Source organism: Leptosomus discolor, chromosome 23 (assembly GCF_034619465.1).
Source record: "Leptosomus discolor isolate bLepDis1 chromosome 23, bLepDis1.hap2, whole genome shotgun sequence".
NCBI lineage: Eukaryota > Metazoa > Chordata > Aves > Leptosomiformes > Leptosomidae > Leptosomus > Leptosomus discolor.
The window spans coordinates 8,665,115-8,691,668 of NC_141413.1; the positions used below are offsets into that span (position 1 = coordinate 8,665,115).

General features: G+C 50.2%; 1 protein-coding gene across 1 annotated transcript in view; it reads left to right on the forward strand.

Annotated features, from left to right (window-relative positions):
• Positions 1 to 6,132: 6,132 nt before the first annotated feature.
• LOC104349077 (uncharacterized) overlaps positions 6,133 to 26,554 on the forward strand; it is a 37,778-nt gene continuing 17,356 nt past the window's right edge. Inside the window, exons 1-19 of the mRNA XM_086477151.1 lie at positions 6,133 to 6,200; positions 7,000 to 7,064; positions 10,437 to 10,526; positions 13,029 to 13,126; positions 14,501 to 14,559; positions 15,626 to 15,704; positions 17,630 to 17,706; positions 18,459 to 18,648; positions 19,436 to 19,501; positions 19,930 to 20,001; positions 20,726 to 20,895; positions 22,143 to 22,224; positions 22,996 to 23,129; positions 23,333 to 23,504; positions 23,626 to 23,718; positions 23,941 to 24,136; positions 24,665 to 24,770; positions 25,473 to 25,656; positions 26,237 to 26,317. Coding sequence (XP_086333277.1) covers positions 6,133 to 6,200; positions 7,000 to 7,064; positions 10,437 to 10,526; positions 13,029 to 13,126; positions 14,501 to 14,559; positions 15,626 to 15,704; positions 17,630 to 17,706; positions 18,459 to 18,648; positions 19,436 to 19,501; positions 19,930 to 20,001; positions 20,726 to 20,895; positions 22,143 to 22,224; positions 22,996 to 23,129; positions 23,333 to 23,504; positions 23,626 to 23,718; positions 23,941 to 24,136; positions 24,665 to 24,770; positions 25,473 to 25,656; positions 26,237 to 26,317 — 2,082 coding nt within the window. The remainder of the gene's footprint in view (positions 6,201 to 6,999; positions 7,065 to 10,436; positions 10,527 to 13,028; positions 13,127 to 14,500; positions 14,560 to 15,625; positions 15,705 to 17,629; positions 17,707 to 18,458; positions 18,649 to 19,435; positions 19,502 to 19,929; positions 20,002 to 20,725; positions 20,896 to 22,142; positions 22,225 to 22,995; positions 23,130 to 23,332; positions 23,505 to 23,625; positions 23,719 to 23,940; positions 24,137 to 24,664; positions 24,771 to 25,472; positions 25,657 to 26,236; positions 26,318 to 26,554) is intronic.

Sequence of the window (26,554 nt, forward strand, 5' to 3'; positions counted from 1 at the left end):
ACCGTGTCTCCGCTCCCTTGAGCTCCCCACAGGGTGACTCTGGAGGCCTTTTGAAATAAATGGGGCTCGACCCCTTGAGCAAACTTCCCACTAATGGAAAAACAGAGGAGGGATTTTGAGCATTACCTGGACCATCTGCCTGCCCGGACGAGGAACTAGTCCTGCTTGGACAGTCAAGTAGCAGATTTTTTTTATCTTGACTGCCCTGCCCCTTGTACAAAGCCACTGGCGTTGGGAGCCCCCCTTGCCCAGCCTTGGCCCCTCTCTGTTATGCTCTGAGAGCTGCAGAGATCCGCCTCTGAGCGCTTTCTGGATGAGACCCGGGGACTAACTGAAGTGAACCGTGCGCTCGGCCACACGAAGGTGGAGGGGTGGAGACTGGGATCCTGCTGTTGGCCCTCTACATCGGACAAGCTGCTGCCTGTTTCCGTCAGTTTTCTTCTGCCTCATTTAATCCCCCCCACAGTGTCTTGAAGTCATTCGATTGGAAATGCCAAGCGCAGCTTGAGACAGGTACGTGGCATTCATTAGCTCCAGCTGGAAGCCAGGCAAAGCATGTAATTTGATAAGAATGTGTTTGGGAAAGAGCCACGACTGGGATTCGTAGGTGCTCGTCAGCCGGGATCACTGGTGTGGTGTTAACGAGTGGGCTTCCTCAGCCAGCTGGGCTGTTGCTGGTGATGTCAGTGAAGTCTGACTGCATCCAAAATCCTTGATCTGTCTTATTTACCGTGCTTGTAAGCAAACACCGTGCACTGGTATGTGGGGAGAATGTGGGAGCCAGCAGGACTGAGGCTGGAGGGAGAACATGACACATCTGACTTTGCTATTTAAAACTCCTGTTAGACGTTAAGCCAGTTTAGTTGGAGTCCTTCTACCCTCTAGTCTGGCGAAGGTACGTGTTCAGCATTCACTGGAAAAGGGAGTGTAACGGCCAGCCCCAGCGTGAGGATTTCTGAGAAATTTCTTTTCTTGCTGACTCTACAGCTTTGTTACAAAGAACTGTGACAATAACGGACAAACAGCAGATGTCGTTGGGAGAATTCATTCCGTATCCTCTCCCCGGCACTCGCTGGCTGCTCGAGCGCAGTGTGGCTCGCTAAGCCCCAGCCCGGCGAGGTCTGTCGTCCAGCTCGCAAGGGGCCAGAGAACCCCACCAGCACCCATGTGTACAAGATTTATGCCTGATACACCGTGCTGTGCTGCACTCATGTCGTACATCCGCCTTGCTGCCTTTAGAACCCAGCCTAAAAACCTAAAGCCTCCAGAGGGGACTGGCAGGGACAAACACAGAGGAGGAAATGCCTCTTCCCGTAAGCCTGTGAGAGAATGAAACATCCTAATTTTAGTATCAAGTAATCTCTAAGGGTCTTGTCCGCAACAGGTTTTCTCAGTTTGACTTATTCTCACCATAAAGCCTGTGCTGGAGGCAGCTAGCAGCCTGGAATCCCAGTGCTTGCCTTTGAGGTTTCATTCGTGATTTAAGACATCGCAGAGCTCCAGGATTTATTGGTTTGTTTCACCTGGTTCTTCTCCAAGAGCATCTTCTGCCGTGTCTGAGCGACAGCTCTGCTGATGTGGGCATTTCAGGCGTGTCTCAGCTGGGTGATCAGGTGGGCGGTTCTCCAGATTTTCTGTTTTCTGAAGTCGTCAGGTTTGCATTTGACCCAAAATGCGTGTTTAGAAGCTGTCCTAGCTTTCCGGCCTCGTTTCTGGCTCATTTCTGGAGCTTTGAGGTGTGTTGTCTCCTATTCCTGGTATTGCAAGGCTGCAGGAGTGGTGCATTAAGAAGTCAAGGGAGACGGACAGGGCTCTTTCTAAACACGGACCTGTGGATCTCGTGCCCCTCAGGCAGGAACCATGGGATGATTCATATTTGTGTGTTATTCGTACAGTGCACAGTGGTATCCGTACGTGATCCATGACATTCTCATAGCCCATGGGAAGCCTTCTGTGTCTTGGGTAGCGCCCAGCTTAGTGCAGAGTATTACCAACTCAAAAGCTGTGTGCAGCTTCCGTAAGGTTGGAGGTGGGTAACCTCTGGGTTGTCTCCAGCATCAGGCAACTGTAAAACCCTGTGTCTCACCTTTCAGTATTCCACAATTTAGTGTGCCGGCTTCCTGCGTAGTTTGGTCTGTTAGGATACGTAAAAGTATCCTAGAGCCGAGTTGTCGCTGCCTCCCAGCAGGAACAGGGTTTTTTGATTGCTGGAGGCTGCGAGGGGGGAAACCTGAGTCGCAGGGCCACATGACTCCTCTTTAATTGTTCACCTCCGTGACAGCAGTATCAACCTCTTATAAAATCTTCCCAAACCTCACCGTTAAGGAGAGGGGGAAGACTTCCACCCATTGCTCAGCCCGTTACGTGTTTATTAGTGGCATCTTTTGCACTATGTGCATTCAACAGCCATTTCTGAAACATGGTAGATGTCGGTCAGACTCCTGTGAGTGAGACCTTGAGTGTGTACGGGCGCTTCTGGCTGGTAGCACCCAAAGGCGCTCATGTCTAGTTGTCTCTTGTGTGTGGCCTTCAGTGGAGGTCCGGCTCTGCGTCCACCGTGAGGTATTTTGCTGCATCTGTTTTCTTCAAGAGCAGTGACCTGCTCGGGAAAAGAACGTGGATGCTCAAAAAACCCGTGAAGTACCACACTTAGAAGACCAAGAAAGGTTATCGGTATCTGAGAAGCTGTCGGTAAAACTGGATTTTGTTTGTACAGGCTCTGGTGCGCTGCTTGTCGCTATAGCACAAACATGCTTCTCCATCACCCCGCCAGTAACGTGACCGATGTGTCACTGTTGTTTGTTCCTCTTGTCCAGGAGGAAGACTGTGTGCTCCACGCAGGGCCTGGGGAGGGTGCTTGGGGGGGCCTGCGTGCTGGCCGGGGCAGCATGTGTGACGCTGGGAGCAGAGGGTAAAGCCTGTGTAAAGCCTGTGTTGGTGTTTCCTTCTGGAGAGCTGTTCTCCTGCTCACCTGTGCCCGTGGCATCGCACGGTGGAGCGCTCGTGGGAAGGGGCGTTTATTTGTCATGTAGGTTTTTGGGAGGGAAAGGCCAGAAGAGCCATTGTGCCCGCGGTCTGGGTTCCCTTCAGCAAGCTTTCTCCTCGGGACTCGTTGTTTTCCCTCTACAGAAGTCCTGCAAACGTCAACGCGGGGTCCCTTCCAGCCCCCGCCGCTCCAGGAGGTGTCGTTCGGGGCCCTTCCCGGAGCGCGGTGCGGCCCCGGCTCGGCGGTGGCCGCTCCCGGGGGGGCGGCGGTGCGGGGTGGATGTCCCGCGTCCCGGGGTCGGCCCCGGGGGGCCCGCGGCCGCCGGTGGGCGCCGGGGCCGCCCCTTGTCCGCGGTGCTGCCGGCGGGCGGAGCGGCCCCGCCCCGGGGCGGCGGGGGGCGGCGCGGCGCAGGCCCCGGCCCGGCTCCATAAGGCCGCGGGCCGCCGGCCGGACCCAGCGCCCCAGCCGGGAGGGGCGATGTGGACGCGGAGCGCCATGGCCTGGGCCCGGGCGGCGCGGAGCTGCCTCTGCCTCCTGCTGCTGGCCGCGCCCGGGCAGCCGGGCCGTGCGGGTGAGTGCGCCGGGCCGGGGCCTGGCCTGGGCCGCCCGCCGGCAACAACCCCCCCACTCCGGCCGGGCGGCCTCCGGTCCGCCTTCCCTTCCCGGGCAGCGCGGCCGGGCCCCTGCCCCGGCCCCTCCGCGAGGGTCGGGCCCTCTCCTCATCCCTCCTGGGCCGGCTGAGGGGGGGCTGGCGGCTCCCTACCTCTCCGCGGGGCTGCCAGGGCCCGGCCTGGCCCCGCGGGCTGGCAGGTGGGGTGAGACCCCCGCCCTCGTTCCTGGGCGGCGGGGTCCTGCCGGGCTGTCCCCGTCAGCCCCCCGGTGCTGGGGCTCCGAGGGCAGGGGAATCTCCCCCTGGGCGGGCAGCACTGCTGGAGCACGGCGAGGGGGTCGCAGGTGCCTGAAGGACCGTGCGGGAGGAGGGTGCTGGGGGTGGCGGCACGGCCTGGGCCCTCTCCAGGACCGTCTCTGCCAAAATGCTCCTGGTGGACGTTGCGCCTGGTCAGAGGGGGGCCGAGAGGAGAGCGGGGCCTTTGTCTTCACCCTGCAGCGCGAGGAGGCAGCCTGGGCCGGTGAGCCGGGCGTCCCCTTCCTCCTGCCCGAGTTCGGAGCGCTGTGCCTTGGCTCCCCAGCCCTCCTGTGCCAGGCGAGGCGCTCTGCTGTCCCCGGGCTCTTCTGTGCGCTCACTGGGCAGGTGGCAATCCGTCCGCCTGTGGGAAGGCCTGTAAAACGTGTGGTGGGGCGGGCAGCGTGTTCACAGGTCTCCCAAAAATTTCGGTGTGAGCAGATCCTGGCTACAACCGCGTGATTTCCCTGCCCAGAGGATGTTGCATTTCTCTGTGGAGGTGACAGAACACCCACGTCGTTTCCACTGCGTTTCGGGGGACACGTGCAGGGACCTGTGCCTTCCCCCTCTCTGTTTGGGTGGCCCTCGCCATCGTGGAGCCAGGGCGTCGCCTGCACTGGCAGAGCCAGGCACAGGGCAGGACCCCGGCCGGCTGCGCTCCCCCGAGGGGGACGGAGGCTGCGTCCTGAGGCAGGAGCTGAGGCGCAGCTCGGTGCCGTCGCTGACGGCAGTGAAGGGACACCGTGTTCTCTTTATAGGCTTTTAACGAGTCGATGCTGTGCTGTCTTTATGGGCTGGTCATGAATTGAAACCGTTCTGTTTATGGGCTTTTATGCTGCTGATTCTGATACACATTATATATACATGATAGGCAGAAATGTTTCCTCTGTCATTGTTTTCTTCCTCCTGAAGGGATGTATGCGCTGTGTTAACTTTCTGGGTTTATCATTAATGCATACTTTTATAGTCAGGGCTTTCTAATTGAGGAATCTTCTCTAAAACTAATAGTGATGCTTCCTGCTGAGAAACGGTGCTCTTGGGACAGGTGTCTCTCCCTGAGGGACGCTGTGCTGTGAACCTCTTGCCTCTCACTCAGCGTGGTGTTACTGGCAGCTGTGAGCCGTGTGCTAGACAAAAGCCAAGCTGTGAAAGGTGGCTGCTGGCTTGTGGTGAAAACTGCCTCGCCAGAGCACCGGGGAGCGAAGTCTTAAGTGACGTGTCTCTGGGATATTGGGTGCTTGTGCTTCCAGTGGACTGGTCGGTGTTTTGAGGAGTAATGTTGTAGTTCCTGCCTGTGGGTGGGAGGAAACGCCGGTCACCGCGTTACTGATGGTGGATGGCAGTGTTTCTCTCTGCCTTCCGAAATCTCTGTCCCAGCTAATAATGCCAAATCTGCGATGAAAGATAAAAGACCTCCTTTGTCTGGGGTCTGAGAGTGAAGGAGAGGGGAGAAATGAGTCCCCTGTTTCAGTTTATCCAGGAACTTCTAACTTTTGGGTTAGAATGGAAGTGCTTTGGACACTCCCCAATAAATAGGGATATGAGGCAGAAGTAGGATGTTACCGGAAACTACTAATTGAAAATTCCTGAATGAACATAATCACATAGTGATGTGTAGCCTTAAGGGATTTGTACAGTGCAGCTTTTCCCCTCCTATTTGTGTCCGTAGGAGGCCTCAGCATTTGGCTGTGTAAATTCGTGAGGAAACCGTCTGGCGTTGCCACCAGCAGGGACTGTGGGTTTTGCTACTTGGTCTCTTGCCTGATACTTGCTGTCATACACACACCAGCGACTAGCCACGCTTTACCCGTTTTTAAAGGAATTCTTAAAGTGTCTAAACACTTTGGTTTCAATTTCTGGGGAGATGCGGTGTTTGGTTAAGATAATTCCTTTGTTTAGCTCATGAAAAGCACAGTGCTGCCTCACCCATATTTCAACAAATCTGAGCCAATCGTTCAGCAGAGTAAAGAGAGGTTTTGTGGTTATTTCCTCCATGTGAAGAATAAAAAGAGGAAGAAATTTCAGTGTAGCTAATGTTGCCTCTTGTAGTGCTTTGTGTTCAGAAAAAGGAAGTTTGAAACATGACTTTGTAGTTTTTGCATGTCTCGATCATTCTCATTTCTCAAGCTAAAATTAAAAAAAAAAAGTTTATTTACTCAACTCCACCAAGTTCTGTGATTGAATTTGTGGTGCATGATTTCCTTTGGTGGCCAAATTTAAAGATAGTGACGTCTCCGCAGAGATGGTTCCCACGAACCTCCCCTGTGTGAAGCGAGCTGACATCTACGCAGCTGACGAGACGTGGAGGAAGTGAGTGGGCTCTGTGTGAGGGGCTCCTCTCCATGGGCAGAGCTTTCAGGGATGGAAGGGCAGAGATTGCGGGGCCACCAACCCAGGAGGAAGGGCGTCCCGGTGAGATTAATTGTCTTGCACCAGAGGACAGTGTGGCTTTGCTCTGTTTCTCCTTGTAAGAAGGCTCCAAGGTGGAGAGGAGGTCGTGACAGTACCAGAGAAGCGTGATAGTCCTTTTTGTGGAACAAGAGTCACCATTGTCTTGCAGACAAATTAGCGTGGCTTTAGAGAGGGCAGAAGGAATAGCAAGAGTCTAGACAGGAAACACTTACAGCATTGGTCAGGATTTCAGCAAGAGGGAGTTAAGAATGTTCTAGGAAATATTGCTGTAGAAGAGCTCAGTATCCTTGTTAATGTCCAACGCCCCCAGTAAAGTACTAAGAGAAATTAGATTAACCGTTCTTGCCAGCTTTAATGTTAAATGAAGGTGAGCAATCAATCAAGTAGGTGACTTTGCTTCTCTTGCCGTGGTAGTTGGTCAGCTTTTCGTACCTTCTCAAAAGGCACTGTGACACAAGGAGGCCCACTTGGTCTGAAGATTTAGAGCAAGGCAGGGAGGAGATGGAAAGAAGAGTCCCAAGGAGGAGTAGAGTACCCTGTAGAAGAACAGCTGGCCAGATGTTCCTGGGTGCTTTGAAGATGGAGCACCACTGAGGCACTCTAGCCTTTGAGGTATGCTGGCTTCATAGGAAATGGTTCTACTTTTAGCAGAAAGCCTGTTAGCTTGGTGTTTTGCATAAATCTCTAAATATTTTAGAGTGGACTTGGATAATATGTACATAATGAAAATGAAGGAGATTTTTGCTTCCAGTAATCCAAAGAGTAAATCTTACTACAGCTGTCATCTTAGTGGAAAGGTCAACTGCATCTAAAAGTGCTTTTCCTTGTATGTAATCGATTGAAGAACTACACCAAGGAGTAATCGGTGGTGACGTGTCATTCTGGAAGGACATCTGTAAGCCAGTTCACAGAAGTTTCTCCTCAAACAGATACTGCTTGGTGAAGTCCTTTATGATTTTTGGAAATAGGCCACGGAGAATGCCCACTGAGCTTGCGGCCGATACGCTGCCTGTCAGACAGGCTTCGGGCTCCTTAAAGAAAAGGTTACCAGTCCCTGTAATGTGGCCACGTGAGAGAAGTACCTGGCAGAAAGATGCGGCTTTGAAAGGATGGGTGCAAAGTGTTCTGCTGAGGTGGAAATAATTGTACGAGAGGGTGAAAAATGGGATGCGGGAGCATGTTGCAGGAAGGGAAATGAGTGTTAGAGTGGGTTAAAGGGCAAGTGAATCAGCCGTGCTGTCTGTTATGGAAGAAGGATGAACCTGTGGAGATCCATAAACACACAAAGCGTGTGAACCTTGATACGCGCGAGGCCTCGCTGGACTGTTGTGTCCAAAGGTTTGGATCCTTTTTCGGGATAGGTACGGTCTAACTGGAGAGTAGAGCCAGTAGACCCGAATATGAACGGTCAGAGATGTTAGAAATAGGGTCCACAAGGAAATGCTGAATATTGGCTTTTACTTAGTTGAAGGGAAAGCGAGGGGAGCGTGACAGCACGCTTTGAAAATGTAAAAATTTGCAGCCAGATAGATGGGGAGTGAACTGTCCACCTCCTTTGGGGATTAGAGATACGGCTTAAAACACAACGAGGGAAATGTGTTGGACATCGGGGATGGTCGTTGGAGTTGGAGACGCTTTGTGTGCAACTGATCCTACCCTGGGACCCGAGGATGGACTAGATGGTTGCGTAAAGCTTTTGGCGCTTCTTCTCGTGAGCAGTCTGCTGCCTAAGTGTCAATTGAGTGGGAAGCTGACCTCATCTATTAATTGTGATTGATTATTATAATGATTAATTTAATGAGTTTGTGTATTTAATGCTTTAGCAATGTGCATCTTGACTCAGACACTCGTGCTGCTCACTGATGCTCTGGGTTTAACAGGGTCTTGGTCAAGGCACTACGTTTAGAGTAAAATGGCTAAAAGTAGCCGGGGTGGATGCAGGCACAGGATAAATCCGAAGAGGGCATTAGCAGTGCCTTACTTCTGTGTGGTGCTGATTTTTTTTTCCCTGGCTCTATTTCCACTCTCACTTAGGAACGGAGTAAATGGAAGTAGGCAAATGTGAGTAAATGGTCATATGGGTGTCCTCTGTCTGTCCTCTGTCTTCACCGATAGACGGCTGTGAACAAGTTTGGGAAGCATCAGAGGGATTTTAGTGTTTTGCTTGTTGTGCAGAACGATGCTGTTCGATATCACTCGTGATGCTGAAAGCAGCAGGGGCTCCGACAGGGGCGGTCCGAGCAGAAGTCGAGCCCCGCTGCCGTTGCTGGCAGTCCCAGCGCGCTGCTGGACCGGTGCTGCGGGCAGGATGGTGTTGAGCCTTGTCTCTGTGAATCCAGCCCTCCTCCTCGGAGTGGGAAGGGTGGATTTTTACATGTTCCTTGTTAGCGTCTGTCCGCAGCCAGAGCTGCTGAGCCGGTCACATGCCGATGAGGTTGTTTTTATGAAATGGGTTCGTTTTGTGGTGTAATAGGCTACAGTCTTAAACTTTCCTGGTTTGGGGTGGTTTTTTTTTTTGCTTCCATTGAAGACCATATCTTTGACCTCACTCCAGTAGGCTTGGGAAAGAGCTGTGTTAAAGGGTGATAATTGGGGTGAACTGTTTGGTGTGGGTGGGTGTAGCCATGTGCTGTATTCTGTAACCGAGCCAACGACCGGCAGGCGTGCCGAGGTCTGTGAAGACACGAGGTGCAGCTTGGCTTTTGCTGAATATGGATCCTGCCTGTCGGGGAGCGGACACGCTACAGCTCACCTCAGCGTCTGGAGAGCCGCCGTGGCTGTGGTGCGTTTCGATGGTTTTCAAGCTCCCGCACGCCGTGGAACGCACATGAGATTCCTGCTGTGGATTTGGGGCGGGGAGGGGAAGGTGATTCACATCTTCCTAGTTGCCTCCGATGCTCGGTAATTATAGGCAGTCTTTAATGAGACAAGATAAATATAGTGGATGCAATTGTTTTTTTTTTTCTCCTCGGGAATACAGCCTCAACTGGCGTTACACCCCAGAATGAACAGCGAGAAGCACATTCTCGGTGGTGGTGTGCAGCACAGCTCAGACAGCAGCCTTGGCCAGCGGCAGGAAGAACCTGAGTACAAAAAGTCCTGCAAGTTCCTGAAAAATTTATTGCAAACTACTGTGCTTGAGGTCCAGACTTAGTATATTGCAATGAAGTTTCTCAAAAGGGGGTGGAGAAAAAAAATGTAAAAATTAGCATATCTGAGGAAAACAGAGTATAAATGTCTTCAGACATCTGCTGTGGAAAACAGCCGAGTATTTGCGTTGGGTTTTTGCTGTCATTTCTGTCATTCCTTAATTGCTATGAATTAAACCATCTTTGCTTTATACTGAAATATGTGGATGAGTTCTCATGGGTTGTGACTGTCTCAACTGGAGGGTAACATCCCAATACCGGTGTGGTTGCAGGAGCATAACTGATAATGCCTGCGCAGCACGCTGGAACCTAGCGTTGGCCTGGAGTGCTGCGGTAGCTGCAGGCTGCCTTGTCCTTGCTAGAATTCTGCCTTGTGCTAATTAGGTCAGGCCGAGTCTGTTTTCCTTCCTTGGGTGAGATGAGGCCTGAGCGCGTCAGTCACCAGAAGGAGCATTGGGTGCTAGGTGGGGCTGGAGGTGGCCGATGAGTTACTGGATGAAGGACATCTCTCTCAAGGTTTGTGTTTCTCAGCAGGAGAAAGTCCTGTCCCCTAGTAGCAGCCTTTGAAGGTAGGAGGAAGGTTTAGGAGCAGGATTGTCTCTCGCGAGTTCTAATTTCTGCTTCGCTGCACTTGTCCCTTTCATTGGACTTTTGATTAACTAGCCTGGTGCTCTCTTTGAGGGATGCTGGTGATGCGTGAAAGGCTGGATGGGCCAGTCAGCATGGAAATAGGTTTTTTGTAAAGCAAGGGTCAGTGCTGTGGAGATACCTGCCGGAACAGATGCTTTTGTGCTGGTGAGAATCCCACAAAACAAACTCTTCTGGACATCAGTGGTCTGGTTGTCAATTTGATCTGTACTGAAGCATGGGGAGAGAGGGGATGTTTTTGCCAGAAGAAAGAGAACTGAAAGTTTTAAGAGAAAGCTATTTGTGTTGAGTTTGAACTTTTATGTGAAGGCTGTTTTTCTATTTTTGGTTCCATTAGAAAGCAAGGTGGTGCCTTCCTACCCTTATGTTTTAGCTTGTCGTAATAAGCAGCGTTTTGTTAATCAAGCAAACACGCCCTCCTCCTCTGGTGAGTTGTGCCCACGATGAAGGGAAGAATAAGGCATTGTACCTGAAATCACTTCCTGAACTGCGGTAGTGGAGGGAGGGAAGGAGAGCAGAAAGTGGGGGGAGAACTGTCGGAGTATTCAGAGTTGAAAGCTGTACTCTCTTAGTGCCGTTTACTCGAAGAGTGAGCCTCCAAGTTGCACTCTTCCCAGAAATCCCTCCCAGTTCTGCTAGCTTTGTATGATTCACTCCTTTGTCTTCTGCTTCCAAGCTGCTTTGGGGGAGACATGCGGCTTTCTGAGCACTGTAAGATTAGCCCTGCCCTGCTGTTCCTGTAGCAGAGTCTCCAAAACTCTGTCCAGGTGTCCCTTGGCCCTTCTGGGTGGCAGTGGGGAAGTAGCAAGTGCAGAGCAATGATGTGCAAGAGCTCAGGACCGGATACGAGCAAAATGTGTGGTTGGAAATGACAAACGTAGAGAAGTGATTTGCTGGAGTATGTGCTTTTGGAGGTTCATCCCAGGGAAGGAAGCAGCCCTTCCCTCCCCTGTTCTCAGGCCAAGGCGGTATTGACCCTGTGCTTTCTGTAGCCCGTGAACATAAGGGCTATTTTCAGGAAGCTGATCTCTGCTTTGTTAATACCCTTTTTCCAATAATCAGTGTAATTAATGAAGCTTCTGCTGCAGTATGTGTACTCTGTTATTTCTTGAGAAACAGCATAGCTCTCCCTAGGCTTGTGTGACAGAAATGCCGTGTTACAAGTAGGCGCGCGGCAACGCACCTGGGTTCTTCTTGCATGTGCGCTGTAACGGGAGAGAAGTCGAAAGCAATGTCACTGCTTTTGCTTGCTCTTTGGGGCCATCGGGGGAAGGAGTGCGGGAGTGGATGTGCTTCTCACTCAGGCAGTCGCTTACCGGGGTGCCCGTGTGAAGCGGTGACCCGAGGTGATGCCCACGGTGCTGAGGTCGCGCGGCAGCTCGTGCTGGGGATGGGAAGAGAGGCTGCAAAAGCATCTGCAGGAGCCCAAATGTCGCTGCAGCTTGGCGGTGCTGGCTTGGGGAGGCTTTCAGGGGACCCCTGGCATTTAAAGCCTGCGTGGGGGCTCCTGCCCATTTGCCAGAGGATGGAGCAGGCCTCAAGCACGCGGTGCCTTCGTGTGACTTGCGAAGCCGCAGCCACCGTCGAAGTTGCAGTGTGAGTTTCGGTGGTTTTCAAATGAATGCAGTATCTCGGTCCCACTTGGAGAGTTTTTGGAGGATCGCAGAAAGTAAACACCCCCTCACCACCCCCCAGGTCCGGCGATTAGTTCTGGAGACAAGCGGCGGCAAGGAGGATAGCTGTTCCCTTCCCGCTGCCTCTGGGCCAGGAAGCACAGGCTCCTCTGATGAGCTCACCGATTCCATTGCCATGAGCTAGTAAAACCGTTGCTCTTAATCCTGCCTGCACCGGGAGGGTGACCAACCTCCCGCTTCCCGGGGGAGCGGCTCCCGAGCCAGGCGCAGGCAGCAGCGGCTGATGGGAGAAGTAGTTTACGTGTGTCACCTGTTATTGTTTATGCAGTCAGTATGGAACAGTTGCTTGCAAAAACTGATGCCTTATACGGGAAACTTGGACTGTAGACTCCTGTTTGGTCCAGAGGAGCTGTCTGATGTTGCATATGCAGATCATTTGTAAAAAGGGATCTGCAAAAGGCCGCTTTGTTGCATGCATTTGTTTCACCTCACTTGTTTTTATAAGGACCTTAAGAGCTCTCTAAGAACATGATGAGTGGTACCGGCCTCGTGTCAGAAGTTCGGCTGTGATGGGCAGGGTGAGGGTGTAAGGCCGAGCTCTGCTGGGCTGGCTTTGTGCTGCCGAGCCGTTAGGAGGCTCAGGAGCCCCTGGGAGCTGATCTAGAGAGGCTGCATGGTTGAGCTGGTGCCGATGTGCAGCGCAGGACACCTGATTTTGACATTGTCGTTTTGTCCTTGAACAAGTTTTCTCTCTCTGCTGACCTGCTTTAAGTGCTCTGATTCCTGCTGGTGAAAGGTGGTGGTGTATCAGATAGATACTTGTAAGACAGTAATTGGAATGCGAAGCTTTAAATTTGAAATGGTCTGGAAAATTTGGTGGCTTCTCTGCTGTTTGTGTGTTGTTTTCTCTGGCCTTTTACAAGGCGATCCAAGTGTGCTTTGCTCTGAGACTTGCTCTGGGCTCTCCTGGGTGCATCAGGCCTTTGGCTTGTTCTGTTTGGCTTGCAGCTCTCTGAACACGTATGATGCCTTGGCAACGGGGTGCTGGGTTGTTTCGTAAAAGTAGAGGTTGTAAGCGTGCGATAAAGAACGGCGCCAGCTTAGCGGCAGAGGGTCTGCCCCGTGCAGTGCTGCGCCCAGTTTCAGGTGGCTGTGATAAGCTGGAGACCTGAACTGGAATTGCAGGCTGCCTCTTCTTGCTGAAGGGGCTTTTCCTGAAAGAGCCTGTTCTTCCTTGTGCCTTATCCTTCCGATTGCCTCGTTTCTTTAGCCAGTGTTTCTGTTCTGCTTTCTAGGTTTCCAGCAGGTTTCTCTGTTGTCTTCCTATGAAGTTGTAATCCCGCAGAGGTTAGGAAGAGAACGGCGAGAGGCTTCCAGTGTCTCCTCGGTACAGGTACTGGGCAGTCTTAAAAATGCCTTCGGTTTCATATCTACTCCCTGACAAGGTCCACCCGACACTGACCTGAGATGCTCACAAAACACTGTCAGACTCGTCTGGCAGCAAACAAGTGCCCGCCCTCACACAAGGTATCACCTCTAGCATCGCCTTTAGCTGCGTTGTGGTAAATACCTCCCTGCGCCAGGGGTTTCAAGTGGCCACAATGGATTTTTGATCTGGGTGTAAAAGCTGCATAATGAGGGTTGTTAAGCACTGGGAGATGCTCAAAATCTGACTGGAGGAGGCCCTGAGCAGCCTGGGCCAACCCTGTAGCTGGCCCTGCTCTGTGCAGGGGGTTGGATTAGGCAAGGGCCGGCGGTACTTCCCAGTCTTATGTTGTTCTGCTGTAGCCACGTAACTAAAGACCGCACACTTCAAAGTAGTTGGATTAGACCAACTGTGTTTAGTCACAATTCTTATAAACATTGGCAGAATTTAATATTAACAGAAATGCCTTGCAGTTTATCGCCGTCGTTAGCTAGTCCTCCTGCTGTGATATGGAACGTAGTGGTCAGGCGGTTCAGCTTATCCACTTAATGTTGGAGGACCCTCGTTGCTGTGTGTAGCACGTGGCTAACGCAAGGCTGTGGAGGTACTGGCTCACTGTGAGTGTTCAGTAATAAAACTGCCCTTTTCCAGCTGTAAGTAAGAGTTTTTCTGTGCAGGTCGTAGAAGCAAAGAGTAAGAAAACCACAAAGCTATTTTGAAATGCTTCCTTCATGTGACTTTTCTCCAGTTACACAGGAAGGGATGCCAGGTTCCAGAGGCAGGGACAATTATAAAAGAGGTTTCAGGCTCACCCACACGTGGTGGCTGTTCCTGTTCTGGTGCAACTAGCAAGATTTAAGGACCATGTAGTAGCCCAGTATCTGGCAGTTTCCATGCATGGACCTGGCAGTCGTTTTGCCTGCCGGGTGTCAGGGAACCAGCTCAGCTCCCGATGGCTGCGGTCAGCTTCTTGTCGCGCAGTCTTGTGGGCTCGGCGAAGTCGGCTGGGAGCACAGGGAACCCCCACTCCCCTGAGCAGCACTAGGTACCAGCAAGAGACATGGTGGGAGAGGCAGCCCAGATCGACAGAGTTCTGCGTCCCTCCAGGAGGTGGTTTGAATCTTGTTGGTGTCGGTTGCGTCTCCAGCATAGTCTGTGCTTGTGGCCTGTTCAGATCCAGCTGTGGCAGACGAGTCCCGAGTTACGGAGGGTGGCAGTCATAATGGTCGTAGCAGCAGTGGAGCTCACCGAGACTGTTTTCTGCCAAAGTTTTGTTGATTTCAAAGAATGTTTTATTCTTTAACCTGAGTAAAATGCACTTTTTTTTATATCCAGGACAAGGTGTCGTATGCTATTGAGATAGAGGGAAAAGAATACACAATTCATCTAGAAAAGAACAAGTAAGTGATGAATTTCTTTAGATTATTAAATTCCATCTATTGTGTCCAAATCACGAGCTGGCAGGTAGCATGCCGGTTCTGATCCTTGAGGTTCTTCATGAGAAGTGCGGTTACATGCTAGCTCTGCGAAATCTGCAGAGAAGGACGGCAAAGTGGACTGAGTCACACAGGTTTGGCTATCAGCCAGAGATTTTGCTGAACTCCTGCAGCCCTGGTGATCCCCTTCCAGTGAAGGAAGCAGTCGTTTGCTCACAGGGGATCTGAAATGACTCTCTCTTCATTCACATCTAAAAATAAACAAACTGAACTGTATTTCAAGTAAATATTTTCACTTTCTTCTGGGTTTTGTTTATTGTTTCAGGGCTTTTTTTCCTGTCTCAGAAACACAAGAATACTAATAAATGAGGAAGCTGACTTTATATCCAAGGCCTTAACACCCATAACTTACAGACAATATAGATGTTGTCTGTCTTGAGCTTCACTTTAAAGGGCTACTTGCAGCAAGAGCAAGTTACCATTTGTCAGGCTATTGCTTCTAAAACTGCCCTCGTAAGAGGCGGAAGTATTTAAATGTACGAGCCCCTGGGGATCTCTAGCTGCCACTTAGCAAGCCCCTGACTCTCAGAAACATGGGAATTCAGCTGTGCCGCATCAAGGGATTTGCAGTGAGGGTCAGCAGTCTTAATCGTGGGAGACTTTCCCAATGCACTTCCTTCCAAAACTGGGCAAGAGGAGTCCTATGCAGCAAACTTTCTTTTTTTTTTTTTTTTTTTTTCTGCACGACGGCGAGCTATTGGCACAATTTCATGGGGTTTGATGCATGTTTTACTTATCTGGGGTGAGGTGGTTGGTTTGATTTCATAAACAGTTCCGCAATTATGGTATCTTTGGATTTTGCTATGGAAATGCACAATTTCTTTGTTAATTTTGGAGGGTTTTCTTTTAGAAAGCTATGTTATTTAATTGCAATTTATTTGTGACACTTTTGATTAGGATCGTCTTACTGCCCTGCTATAGTGTCATTCCGTTAAATTCCTCTTGTATTCCTTCTCCCCTTTCCTTACAGAGAACTACTGCCCAAAGATTTCACAGTTTATACCTACAATAAAGAGGGAAAGTTGCAATCTGAATATCCAGATATCCAGGTGGGATTTCTTTCCTTCTATACCCTCCCTGAAGGTGACTTGAACACTGAGCATCTACAGGATGAGGGAGTTGGGCGCTGCCAAATGATAGTTGCATATTTTGCCGGGCCACCTTCTCATCCTGCGCACGTGCCGCGCTCTTCCTGGAGAGAAGCCTTGATTTTGGAGGAGGGCTCTGGCCTGGAGCTTGTGACAGATCCATATTTCCTTACCTAGAGGTGATTGCTGTCTAATTAAAAGCTCTTCTCTAAAAAGGAGATGCCGTTCATGGCTGCCAGGTATCTCGTTACCTGAGGGTGGTGCTGTCCTTGTCATACGGCACAGTGCAGTGTTGGTATCTCTTCTGGACACAGGCCTTGCTTCTCACGGGGACCAGAGCGGGGGTGGCCTAGTGACTGAACGAACAGCTTTTGCTTTGACACACAGTGGTCGTCCAGATTGGTCCACAAGTCAAAATGAATAGTCACCTGCTGACCCGTCTTTTCAGTTGTGCGAGCCTGGCTGTTAGTGACTCTAAGAATTTTTGAGGGTTGGCAGGCTGTCCATCAGCCCAGAAATTTGGGGACTGCTGGAAGGGATGGACGAGATCACGTCTGGAGGGCCTTGGAGAGGGATGTATCTGCGTTGCATTGGAGTTATTCCACTGAAAAAGCAGTTGCAGCCTTCTTTTTATGTACAAGCAGGCTGCCTGATAGGTTGCTTTTGAAAATTTAATTGCTTCAGTAGAATAAGAATAAAAAGCAGCTCGTGTGATACAAAAAGCATGAGAGTATTTCTAATGGCTTCACTCTGCTTGTCTGTCAGCGTTGTGCCTTTGAAAGAGAAGTGTTAGTCATATATGATTCATAGGATCTTGTTTTTGAAAGTAGAGCACCTGAGTCAACTGAGTATTTATTTCCTAGTTAAAAGTGATTGACTGAGAGGAAAAACGCTCCTTCTGCACGAGGTCATGAAAGTCACAGTGGCCCTGAAGGATTAGCACATGCCTTCAGTGCTTTCTGCGTTTGCTGCTGAGACTACAGGCGACATGATCTACCTGACCCCTGTAGCAACGTTCGAAAACGCACTTGCCAGAGAAAATGAAGTGTGTTTGCCCCATCCTACACCTTGTCTAGTTTCCAAAACGTGCATATAGAGAGGACAGAATGGAAGTATTCTGCCTCGTCGGGGTGATGAGGGATGTGCTGCGTGGCCGAACGGCTCTGGCAGCACAGCGCCTGTTGGTGAGGGTAGCGGGTGTTGGCCTGCTCTTGCTGGAGAGAGGTTGTGTACGAGTCAAACGTTCTGCAGGACTGTTTTCTAGAAGGCTGCATGGGGATTTGGCCCAAATCAGTCAGGAGGGGTTGGCCTCAAAATGCTTGAGGCAGGGTGGAGGACAGAACTTAAGAGCAGGACGGCTTACGGTCAAGTTAAGAAATCCAGTTGCTGGGTAGCGCTGCTGAGCCCTGCTTGCCTGGTGTTGGGGATGTGTGGGCAGCGCCAGCTCTGAATCCAGCTTCAGGTAGAGTGACAGAGTGGGCGAGTGGGACTTGACAGTGAAGTGTGTGATGACCTGCTGGCCCCGTCGGCTCATGAAGAGCAGCTGCTTTGCAGGACAGGGAGGCAGGCATCCAGCTGGAGGGCTGTGCCCTGCTCGTTGGCTTTGTACAGGCGCGTCCTCGCGGTGCTGCGGCCGGTGAGGACGTTTTCAGATGCCCGTTAGTGATGGAAACGCTGTTACGTGGTGGTAGAGCCGGAGGCCTGTTCGAAGCTGTCGGCTGCAGATAAAAGGCGTGTGGTGAATTTTAACTTCAAGCATATTGAGCTCTCAGGTTGAGAGTGCTGCCAGTCCGTGGCAGGCAGAGCAGTGACGCGATCGGAGATCACGCTGCGCGCGCGGGGACGCGTGCAATACGTGTGTAATGCGCCCTTGTTTTCCCGCGCAGGATCACTGCCATTATCAGGGGTACGTGGAGGGGACCCTGGATTCTGTGGTTGCCGTCAGCACGTGCTCGGGGCTCAGGTAGCGCAGCTCGTCTCTTGTGTCCCTGGCGTCACGTGAGTCTCGCGGCTCGCTGGACCTGAAACGAAATTCTTGCTCCGTTTTAACTGCTGTTCAGCCAGGCGGGGCTTCGTTGTCCGAGGCCAGGCTGCAGTAGAGTATGCCTTTGCGCAGGCTTTCCGTGTGTCTTTAGCCGTGTAGTTAACAGATAACTGAAATACATGTAAATAAATTGCAATTTGTGATCAGAGTACAGCAAGTTGTTCTTTGACACAGATTTTGCCTCATTTTCTAGTTTGGGTAGATGGCCACTGCAAAGAACTGTGCGTAGTGCGGAAATGGAAAGTCAAACACTAGTCTGCAAGCTTTACAAAATGGGCCCTAAAGCTTAGGCACATCAAATTTGATTGGAAATTTTTTCTGCTTTGGGCTAATTTCTGTGTCTTTCGGGACTTTGATTTTTTGCAGTGCCGTGTCAGACACCAAAGTGGCAATAGTAATTGAACTAAAGCATCTTTGCTTAAGGCTTGTGACTTAATTTCTTGGGCATTGCAGACTCTTACAAAAATGTTTAATTTGCTGTATTTGTGAAGGCCCTGCCCAGCGAAAAGCTGCTTTCAGGCTTGAAATGAAGCATGCTGCTTTGCAAGGACTGAGATAGAGACATGCCTTTAGTTATCAAAAAATAACTGATCCTTTGTTTTACTGGGAAAATCTGAGTAACTATCCTCTGCGCTTAATGCAAGAATTTCTCCCACACTACCGTGTTTTAGGGGTTTGGTGACGATAGGGAACATCACCTATGGAATTGAGCCCATGGATTCCTCTTCTGGCTCTAAACACATTTTGTATCGATTGGATAATGTGAAGAAAGAGCCCACGATGTGTGGAGTAACCACCGAAGACCATGAAAGGGAACATATGGAGGAAAATCACCATCCCAGTATGACTCAGCTGCTGCGAGTAAGTACTCCGCTGTTTCCTCTACAGTCCCCTATAATGCGTTTTTTTGAGTGTTCAGCTAAGAATGTGGAAGCAGCTTATCAGATTTTCTGGGGTTTAACACATACCTAAAGGCTTCTGATTCAGAGGGCTTTCTACATTGCTGAAAAACTCAGTTGCTTGAACAAAGCAGTTGCAATTTCCTTCTGCTTCTGCGTGCAGCAGTGAGTCGAGTGGCTAGTTAGATTATTCATGGGCAGAGCTTTCTGGGGCTTTTAAGGGCAGAAACACTGCCCTTGTTGGAGAGGCTCATTAGCAAAGTATTGTTTCACAAGCCAAGAGAATATTCTGTTGTTTATTCCATTCTCCTAACCGTCAGAATAACTGGTGTGAAGGTCCCGCTTGTCATTTAAAGACTGGCTATGCAGGAACAGGACTGCAGTAAAAGCAGGAGAATGAAAACCCTTCACTTCAAGGCTGTTGGCGTTTGCTTGTTCGTATCTTTCTGCTCCTTTATAAAAGTGTGTGCTGTCTTGCCAAAGAAACCTGTGGGAAAAGTAGAAAGGTCCCTTGCTTTTGAAACACGGGAAATCTTTGTGCAGCTCACTTTTAGGGTAAAACACTCACAGGGAAATGGTTATTGCGTTGGATTACACTTCTTGGTGTTGGCTTGTTTTCGTCTTGGCAGGGTGCTTTGGGTGTGTGTCTCAAACCACTAGTCGTATCAAGTGAAATATGACCATGTCATGGGGTTTTTTGTTTACACTTGAATTAATAAAATTAAGTTGTCTAAAACTTTTTTCCACAGAGAAAGAGAGCGGTCCTACATCAAACAAGATACGTGGAGCTGTTCATAGTTGTGGATAAAGAAAAGGTAGGGGTTGTGTGTCGCTTTCCCTTCCTCCTCCCCAGGAGATGGCTTGAGAAGCCCTCAGGTCTTTATTACTCCCAAATGGATTGTTGAAACACTGACACTTGGGCCAAGGGTTTGCAGATATGCTAATCTAAAACTGAATAAACACGTTCTGCGCAATACTCTTCAGGAAGAGTAAACTGTCAGACATGGAGAGTTTCTGCAAGGAATCTATTAACGTAAGGAAAACACGTGGCAAAAACTGCCTTTGCTGTTTTCTCTTGAGTGTTGAGCTGTTGAGCGATAGCAGTGAAGGTGCTGCTGTCTTGACAGGAGATTTGGAGCCAGGCAAAGTGATTTTCACGTCACTAGTCTTAAAATGTTTCATTCCTTTTTCTGACTCTTGTCTTTACCTCTTCTCTTCGTGACCGAGTTTCTTCGTCTTGCAGTTTGAAGATTTTGGGAAGAGTGAAACAGAAGTAAGAGAACACATGGTGCAGCTGGCAAACTTCCTCGACAGCGTAAGTTAAAGCTGCGCTGAGCGATGCTGCGTGCAGCCGCCCTGCGGCTCAGTTCACTTGTGTGAACTTCCACCTTGGAGTCTGTTCTGTTACCACTTTGGTGAGAAATGAAATAAAGGTTTTTGTCAAGGCAGGAGCTGAACCTGTTCCCTCAGCCATCGCATTGATGACTGAGAGAACTCGGTCGTGCCCGCACCTTGCGCTGAAGGAGCACCAGAGCAGCAGGGGTGCGAAGCGATGGCAGTATTTGTTGGCAGTGGGCTTTGGCGAATGCATCGCCATGGAAGCTTTTCCGCCTCTAAATTCGTCTGCAGTTGTTATATTTGAGAATTGATTTAGGGAACTCTTCCCAGCGGTGCTATGTACAGTGCGAGACAGCCCAGATCTTTACCATTACTGCAGTTCTTTAGTGTTGGCCAAGGTTAGCGAGAAAGCACGTCTTGCAGCTTGACTGGTTCAGATGGTGCTGTTTGTCAGGATAGAGACTCCTTTTTATTTCTGTTTTGGATTTTCTCATTGATCCTGTAGCTAATGAAAGTCTGAATCAGGGGGAAAATGCATTCTGTTGATGCGAGTTGTGTACTAAACTGAAAAAAATAAACCAACGAAACCAACAAACCCAAACAGGAAAAGTAGATCCTTGCAATAAGGTAAGTAATGCCAGGCCGCTTGTTCTTACCTGAAGGTCTTCAGAAGTGTTTCTCCTTTTTTTTTTCCTCCCCAGATGTACGTCATGTTGAACATCCGCATTGTGCTGGTTGGTCTAGAGATCTGGAAGTACGAGAACATAATCAGCACAGACGGGGGTGCTGGTGATGTGCTGGCGAACTTTGTACAGTGGCGAGAGAAGAATCTGGTTTTGCGCCGGAGACACGACAGTGCCCAGTTTGTTCTGTGAGTTGCAGTTCCTTCCCTTTGACTCTTAAGAAGCTTATTCTATTCCTGTCTGCTCAGCCGTGCTCTAGTATCCAAAGTAGCTGCTGTGTTTCAGCAGAGAACCCAGTGCAGTCTGCTGTGGCTTATGTACTTGTGAAAACTTTCCAAGTCAACTTAAGCATTTTTATGAAGGTTTCTGTGGGCCTTGAATTCATTGTCCTTTCTAACAGGTATATTGCTAAATAGCAGATTTTTTTCTTGTCCCACACATGTCCTGTGATGTTATATGTGGTCTTGTGTAAAGCCTCCACTCAGATAATCCTTTGTCAGGTTGTACGCTGGTTAGACTTGTAATCTAGTGCTTTTTCCACTTCAAAATGAGCATAAACCTGGTGCAGAGCGTTGCGTTTTAATCAAGGAAAGGTTGTTTCTGCCCTCGATGCCCAGAAGATAGCTATGTGGTTTGAGCTTTGCCACGTGACGTTAATCTGTCCGTCCCTGCTGCCTTAAACTAGCAGAGAGCTTCCTGCGCTGACGCCTCCGCCCCGCTCCCAGGCCGCCTGCCCCGGTGCGCTTCCCGCTCCCGCAGATAGCGCGGTCCTTGGGCAGTCCCTGCCCAGAGCAGCAGAAGGGCAGAGGCGAGCGCACGCTTCGCGCGGGGCGACAGCCCAGCCTGCCCTTGGGCGGAGCAGCAGCTCCCCTTCCCGCAGGAGCTGGGAGCCTCTTCTCCTCTGGGGCAGAACAGCACCGTTCAGGTGATGGGGGTGAAGTGGCTGAAAAAATGCTCACTTTTAAAATTCTTGTATATGAAGGAAAATGTGGTGCATTGTGCTGCTGCGCTTAAGCTTTAAGAACTGTGTAGAAACAAGTAGGTAATGAAAAGGAAGTTGACAAGGAAAGAAATCCGTGGAGTTTGGCAGTAGTAGAAAGGCAGCTAACAGCCAGTTAAAACAAATGATTTTAAGGGTGGGCCATTTAGCTCGTATTTCGAGGGAAGATGTGGAAGAGGCTGACTTTCTCTGCAAACTCTTCTCTTAATTCCAAAGAATGAAATAACGGTGAACAGAAAGATAAAGCTGATCTGGTACATTCATACCCGCAGTCAATAGCAGCGCTGCTTTGTTAGCCTTGGAGAGCTGGAAGAGCAGTGTTTTGTGCCCCACGAGCAGGCGTGATGTATTGAGCGGCTGTACGGATGGGCTGGGCTGTTGGCAGTGCCTGTGCAGTCAGGGTCACTGCCTTTCCTTTTTCTCCCGTGACTGTAGGAAGAAGGGGTTTGGTGGCACAGCTGGAATGGCCTATGTCGGAACAGTGTGCTCCAAGAGCCACGCCGGAGGCATTAACGTGGTGAGAGATCTTTGCTGATACTGTGAATGTGACCAAAATACGAGTTTTGCACTCTAGAAGTCTTCCTGGAAGTGCAGAATCTCCGGTACCAAAGCTGAAATGGCTTAGTGGGGGCTTTTATGTGCCCGCCGATCGTTTCTGGGACTTCCATGGTACCTGAATCGCAACTTTTCTGTGGTCTTCTGCATCCTCTGCTCAGCTTCCCCTCCCCTCAGTGTGCAGCACTCATGAAAAAGGGACAGGATTTCTCTGCTGACATTTTAAGCACGCCTGCCTTGGAAGTACATGGGAGCTGTGGGTGTTCTCAAACCTGTCCTCTGGTGTCTGCTTGACCCGCGCAGCCGTGAACTCCTAGAGCCGTGCCGGCTGACTGCCCTCTTTATGTGAAACTGCAGAGCGTTAACGAGCTGAATTGCTGATCTCGGATAACTGGCAATCCCAGCGATCTTGTTTTCTTGGACTAGTGACAGAAGTACTGGAATTGGAGTTGGCATGTTTATAGAGATTTGGGCTGGTGTGGAGAACTCTAGTTTTTGTGTTAATGTTGCAGCTGCACTGGAGGTTGTTAGGTAGTATCCCAAATGCGTGGCTCTAAGGGCTCTTATTACCAAGCACATGACGTGCACGTGGTTGGAAAGCAGGGACAGTTGGTCTGAGAATCCTTTTAATGCAGAGACAGAACGACAGAAGCGTCTTTTTGGCGCGTAAGTGAACACTGACTTTCTCAATATAAGCGGTTCGCTAATTTTCTTCTGTTTTGTTCTTGTGCAGTTTGGCAGAATCAGTATACAGATGTTCGCCTCAATTATGGCTCACGAACTGGGACATAACCTGGGGATGAACCATGATGATGAGCGCGTCTGTCACTGCGGAGCAAGCAGCTGCATTATGAGCTCCGGAGCATCGTAAGTGCCTGACAAAAGGGAAGGCGTTTTCCAAAGGGTCAAAACTCCCCACCCATGTGCTCAGTTTTTACAGGTTGCTTCCATCTTCAGAAATCGTGTCCCGCTTGCAGCTCATGGGGAAAGCGAACGTTACCCGTGTTCTGCAAATGGAGGGAATGCTTGTGGGTTGGCCTAGTGCAAAGATAAGCTCATGTTCTCTGCAGGGGATCGAGGAACTTCAGCAGCTGCAGCGCAGAAGACTTTGAGAAGCTAACTCTCAACAAGGGTGGAAGCTGCCTGCTCAATGTTCCCAGGCCTGATGAAACCTATAGCGTCCCGTACTGCGGGAACAGGCTGGTAGACGCTGGGGAGGAGTGCGACTGTGGTTCACCAAAGGTTCGTAGCTCGTGTGTTTCCCGAGTGCTGCCAGGGTGGCCTTGCCTGCCCCTCGCTGGAGAGGGGGCTGTGCACGGCGGAGGGGGCCGTTTCTTGATGTTGGCAGCGCTTGTGTTTTCAGGAATGTGAAAGCGATCCTTGCTGCGAGCCGGGTACCTGCAGACTCCGATCCGGGGCCGAATGTGCTTACGGCGACTGCTGTAAAAACTGCCAGGTGAGAGCCTCGGAACTTGTTCTTGGAGGTGTTCTTCAGCGGCTGCGGGAAGGAGAGCGTTGGCCTCGCCAGTGCGTCTGTGAGAGGGGATTGCCGTGCGTGTGCGCAGCACCCACCGAGGGCCCTTTTCTTGGGGGGTGGGTCGTGGGTCGGGTGCAGTGTTCGTCTCTGCTGTAAGGTTGCCATTTGCTGATGCGGTTTCCCTCTCCCCTCTCTCTTTAGCTCCTTCCTGGAGGAACCGAGTGTCGAGCGAGGAACAACGAGTGTGACCTTCCCGAGTACTGCAACGGCACGTCCCAGTTCTGCCAGCCGGACTTCACCGTTCAGAACGGTCACCCCTGCCACAACGGGGAAGCCTACTGCTACAATGGCGTGTGCCAGTACTACGACGCGCAGTGTCAGGATATCTTTGGCTCAAGTAAGGAAGAGCACAGTGTTACAGGTTTTCTAGGAGACGTAGCTGAAAGAATACACTAAGTTTATTTAAAATGTATTTGCTTGTTTTCCTGTGACAGAGACCAGCTGGCTTTGGCAAAGGACTTGAAATAGTGATGTTTATGGCTTAGCCTTCACGCGTTCTCCCTTTGTTACGTTTAGTGCCGTGCTGGTGATTCAAGCAGTAATTTTCTTGCACTGGTTGTTCCTTTTACAGTGGGGCTTCCAGTGTATAGGGCTGCAAAGAAGCCTTGAAGAAATATGAGATGATAGAGTTGGCTCAACGTTAAGTGACTATTTTTCTCTCTCTCCTTTTAAACTTGGAACCTTGTAGTACTGACATTTCCACCTCTTTATTGTTTTGATTGAGTTCTTAAGCTCTCTGTGCTGCATGGAAATTACTAGGTGTAGCAGGATAATTGCTCTGGGTAGAGGAGACATGGTGATACGAGATGTTTCTGTCCCTGTTTAACCTGGTTCCTCTGTCTGGGGGATGGGCTGTTGTTTGCAGAAGCCAAAGCAGCCCCCAACATTTGTTTTGCTGAAGTGAATTCCAAGGGTGACAGATTTGGCAACTGTGGTTTCCATGGCCATGACTACAAGAAATGTTCCAGCTGGTGAGTTGAGCCCCTAAAGGTGTCGCTGAGGATCCCTGTTTGGGTGCTGTGGTATTGGTTTGGGGTGTTTGAGCAGGCGCGCTGGGGAGAGGCATGTTATCCCATAGTCTGACCCGTGTGTGTCGTTCTGATGCCACAGTGAGGTGGCATAGAAAAGGTGTGTGTGGTCCTAATTGCTGAAGCTGTTATTAGCACTAAAGCCCCCCTCACACACACACACTTAGCAGTTGTAAGTTTTGTGGCTTTTGTTTTAGATTGTCTGGCTTGAACTCCTGCACGTAAGAGTTCGAGTGTTCAGGCAGCTCTTCCATAGCTGGTTTGAAGCTTTCGGGCTCGTGCCGCGGTTTCCCGGGCGTGCGGTTCTGTGGCCTCGGGGCATCTGCACGTCACGCGTTCGGTGTGTCCCACATCTCCCATCGTTGATTGTCTTTACCCCAAGGTGTTCACATACAGAAAATCGAGGAGCAAATCGTCCTGTTTTCTTTAATGTAAATATCCCAACAGCTTACAGGAAGACGTGACAAGTCCACACTCTTGTGGCACTGAAATGAGGCCCAGATCAATTGTGTTTGGCGAGTTGCCTCAATTTTATTTTCGAGCAGTGTCTTCCAGTAGAAAGCAAAGATGCTATCAAATGTGTGATGGTCGTCTTCCCAGATTAAATCCAAGTGTCACTTCAGTATTCCCGTGTTGACGTTGCAGGAATGCCATGTGTGGGAAGCTGCAATGTGAAAATGTGAAAACTATGCCTGTTTTTGGAATTAAGCCTGCTATTATCCAGACTCCCATTAGAGGCACCACGTGCTGGGGTGTAGATTTCCAGCTAGGCTCTGATGTCCCGGACCCAGGGATGGTGAATGAAGGCACCAAATGTGATACTGGAAAGGTAATTAACAATTAAAAAGTGGTTTCCTAAAGTAATAATTCGGGGGTTTCATGTGAATAAAACTTTCAGCTGCTTTGTTTCACGAATGTTTATGGTCATTAATTTTTTTGATGCCTGTAGCTAATGCAAAACTGAGCGAGTCCGCTGGTTCCCCACGCTGCCTCGTGTTGCAGTGTGTGCATAAGAAGTGTAATGAGCCTTTCATTTACAGAGGAAGCAAAAGAAATTGAGTTGTGGAGAGCTAGAATGTTTGTCCTGTCGAAGAGCAGGAAGAGCTAGGTGCATGCAAATGCCTTTAAGACCACTTTCCGTTCCAATCCAACCGAACTGAAAAGCCTGGAAGCTTAGCCCCAGCAGAGGAATGTGCATCCTGGCTGTGCACAGTTTGATTGCCATTCCTTTACATTCAGGCTGGAGACAAAGACTTGCAGTGGCAGCTCAGACCCACACTGAGCGGCCTTTGTGGTGGGCAGCGCAGGGGGGCTGCAGAGCCGAGCGCTGAGCAGGGGCAGCCGGGGAAGAGGGGGCAGGTCAGTGCACGCCGTCGGTTTCATTTGTGGGCGCCTCTCCCTTCCCCTAGATCTGCCGGCACTTCCAGTGCGTCAGTGCCTCTGTCCTGAACTACGACTGCGACGTGGAGAGGCAGTGTCACGGGCACGGGGTGAGTAGTGTGAGAACGCTTACAGCCAGCTCCCGGTCTGTAAGTTTTGGGATAACTGGCAGTATTTCTGTAAGTTCCCTCCCGTCTTTGTTACGAGAACATGAGGCTTTTAGAGCCAATGACCGTGCAGATATATAAACAGACTTTTTTGGTCAAAAGTCCCAGTTTGAGCCAGGTACGCTGCAATTGTGCTTAATCAGTGCTGTCTGTATACCAGTCTTTTTTGTGCCTACAAAT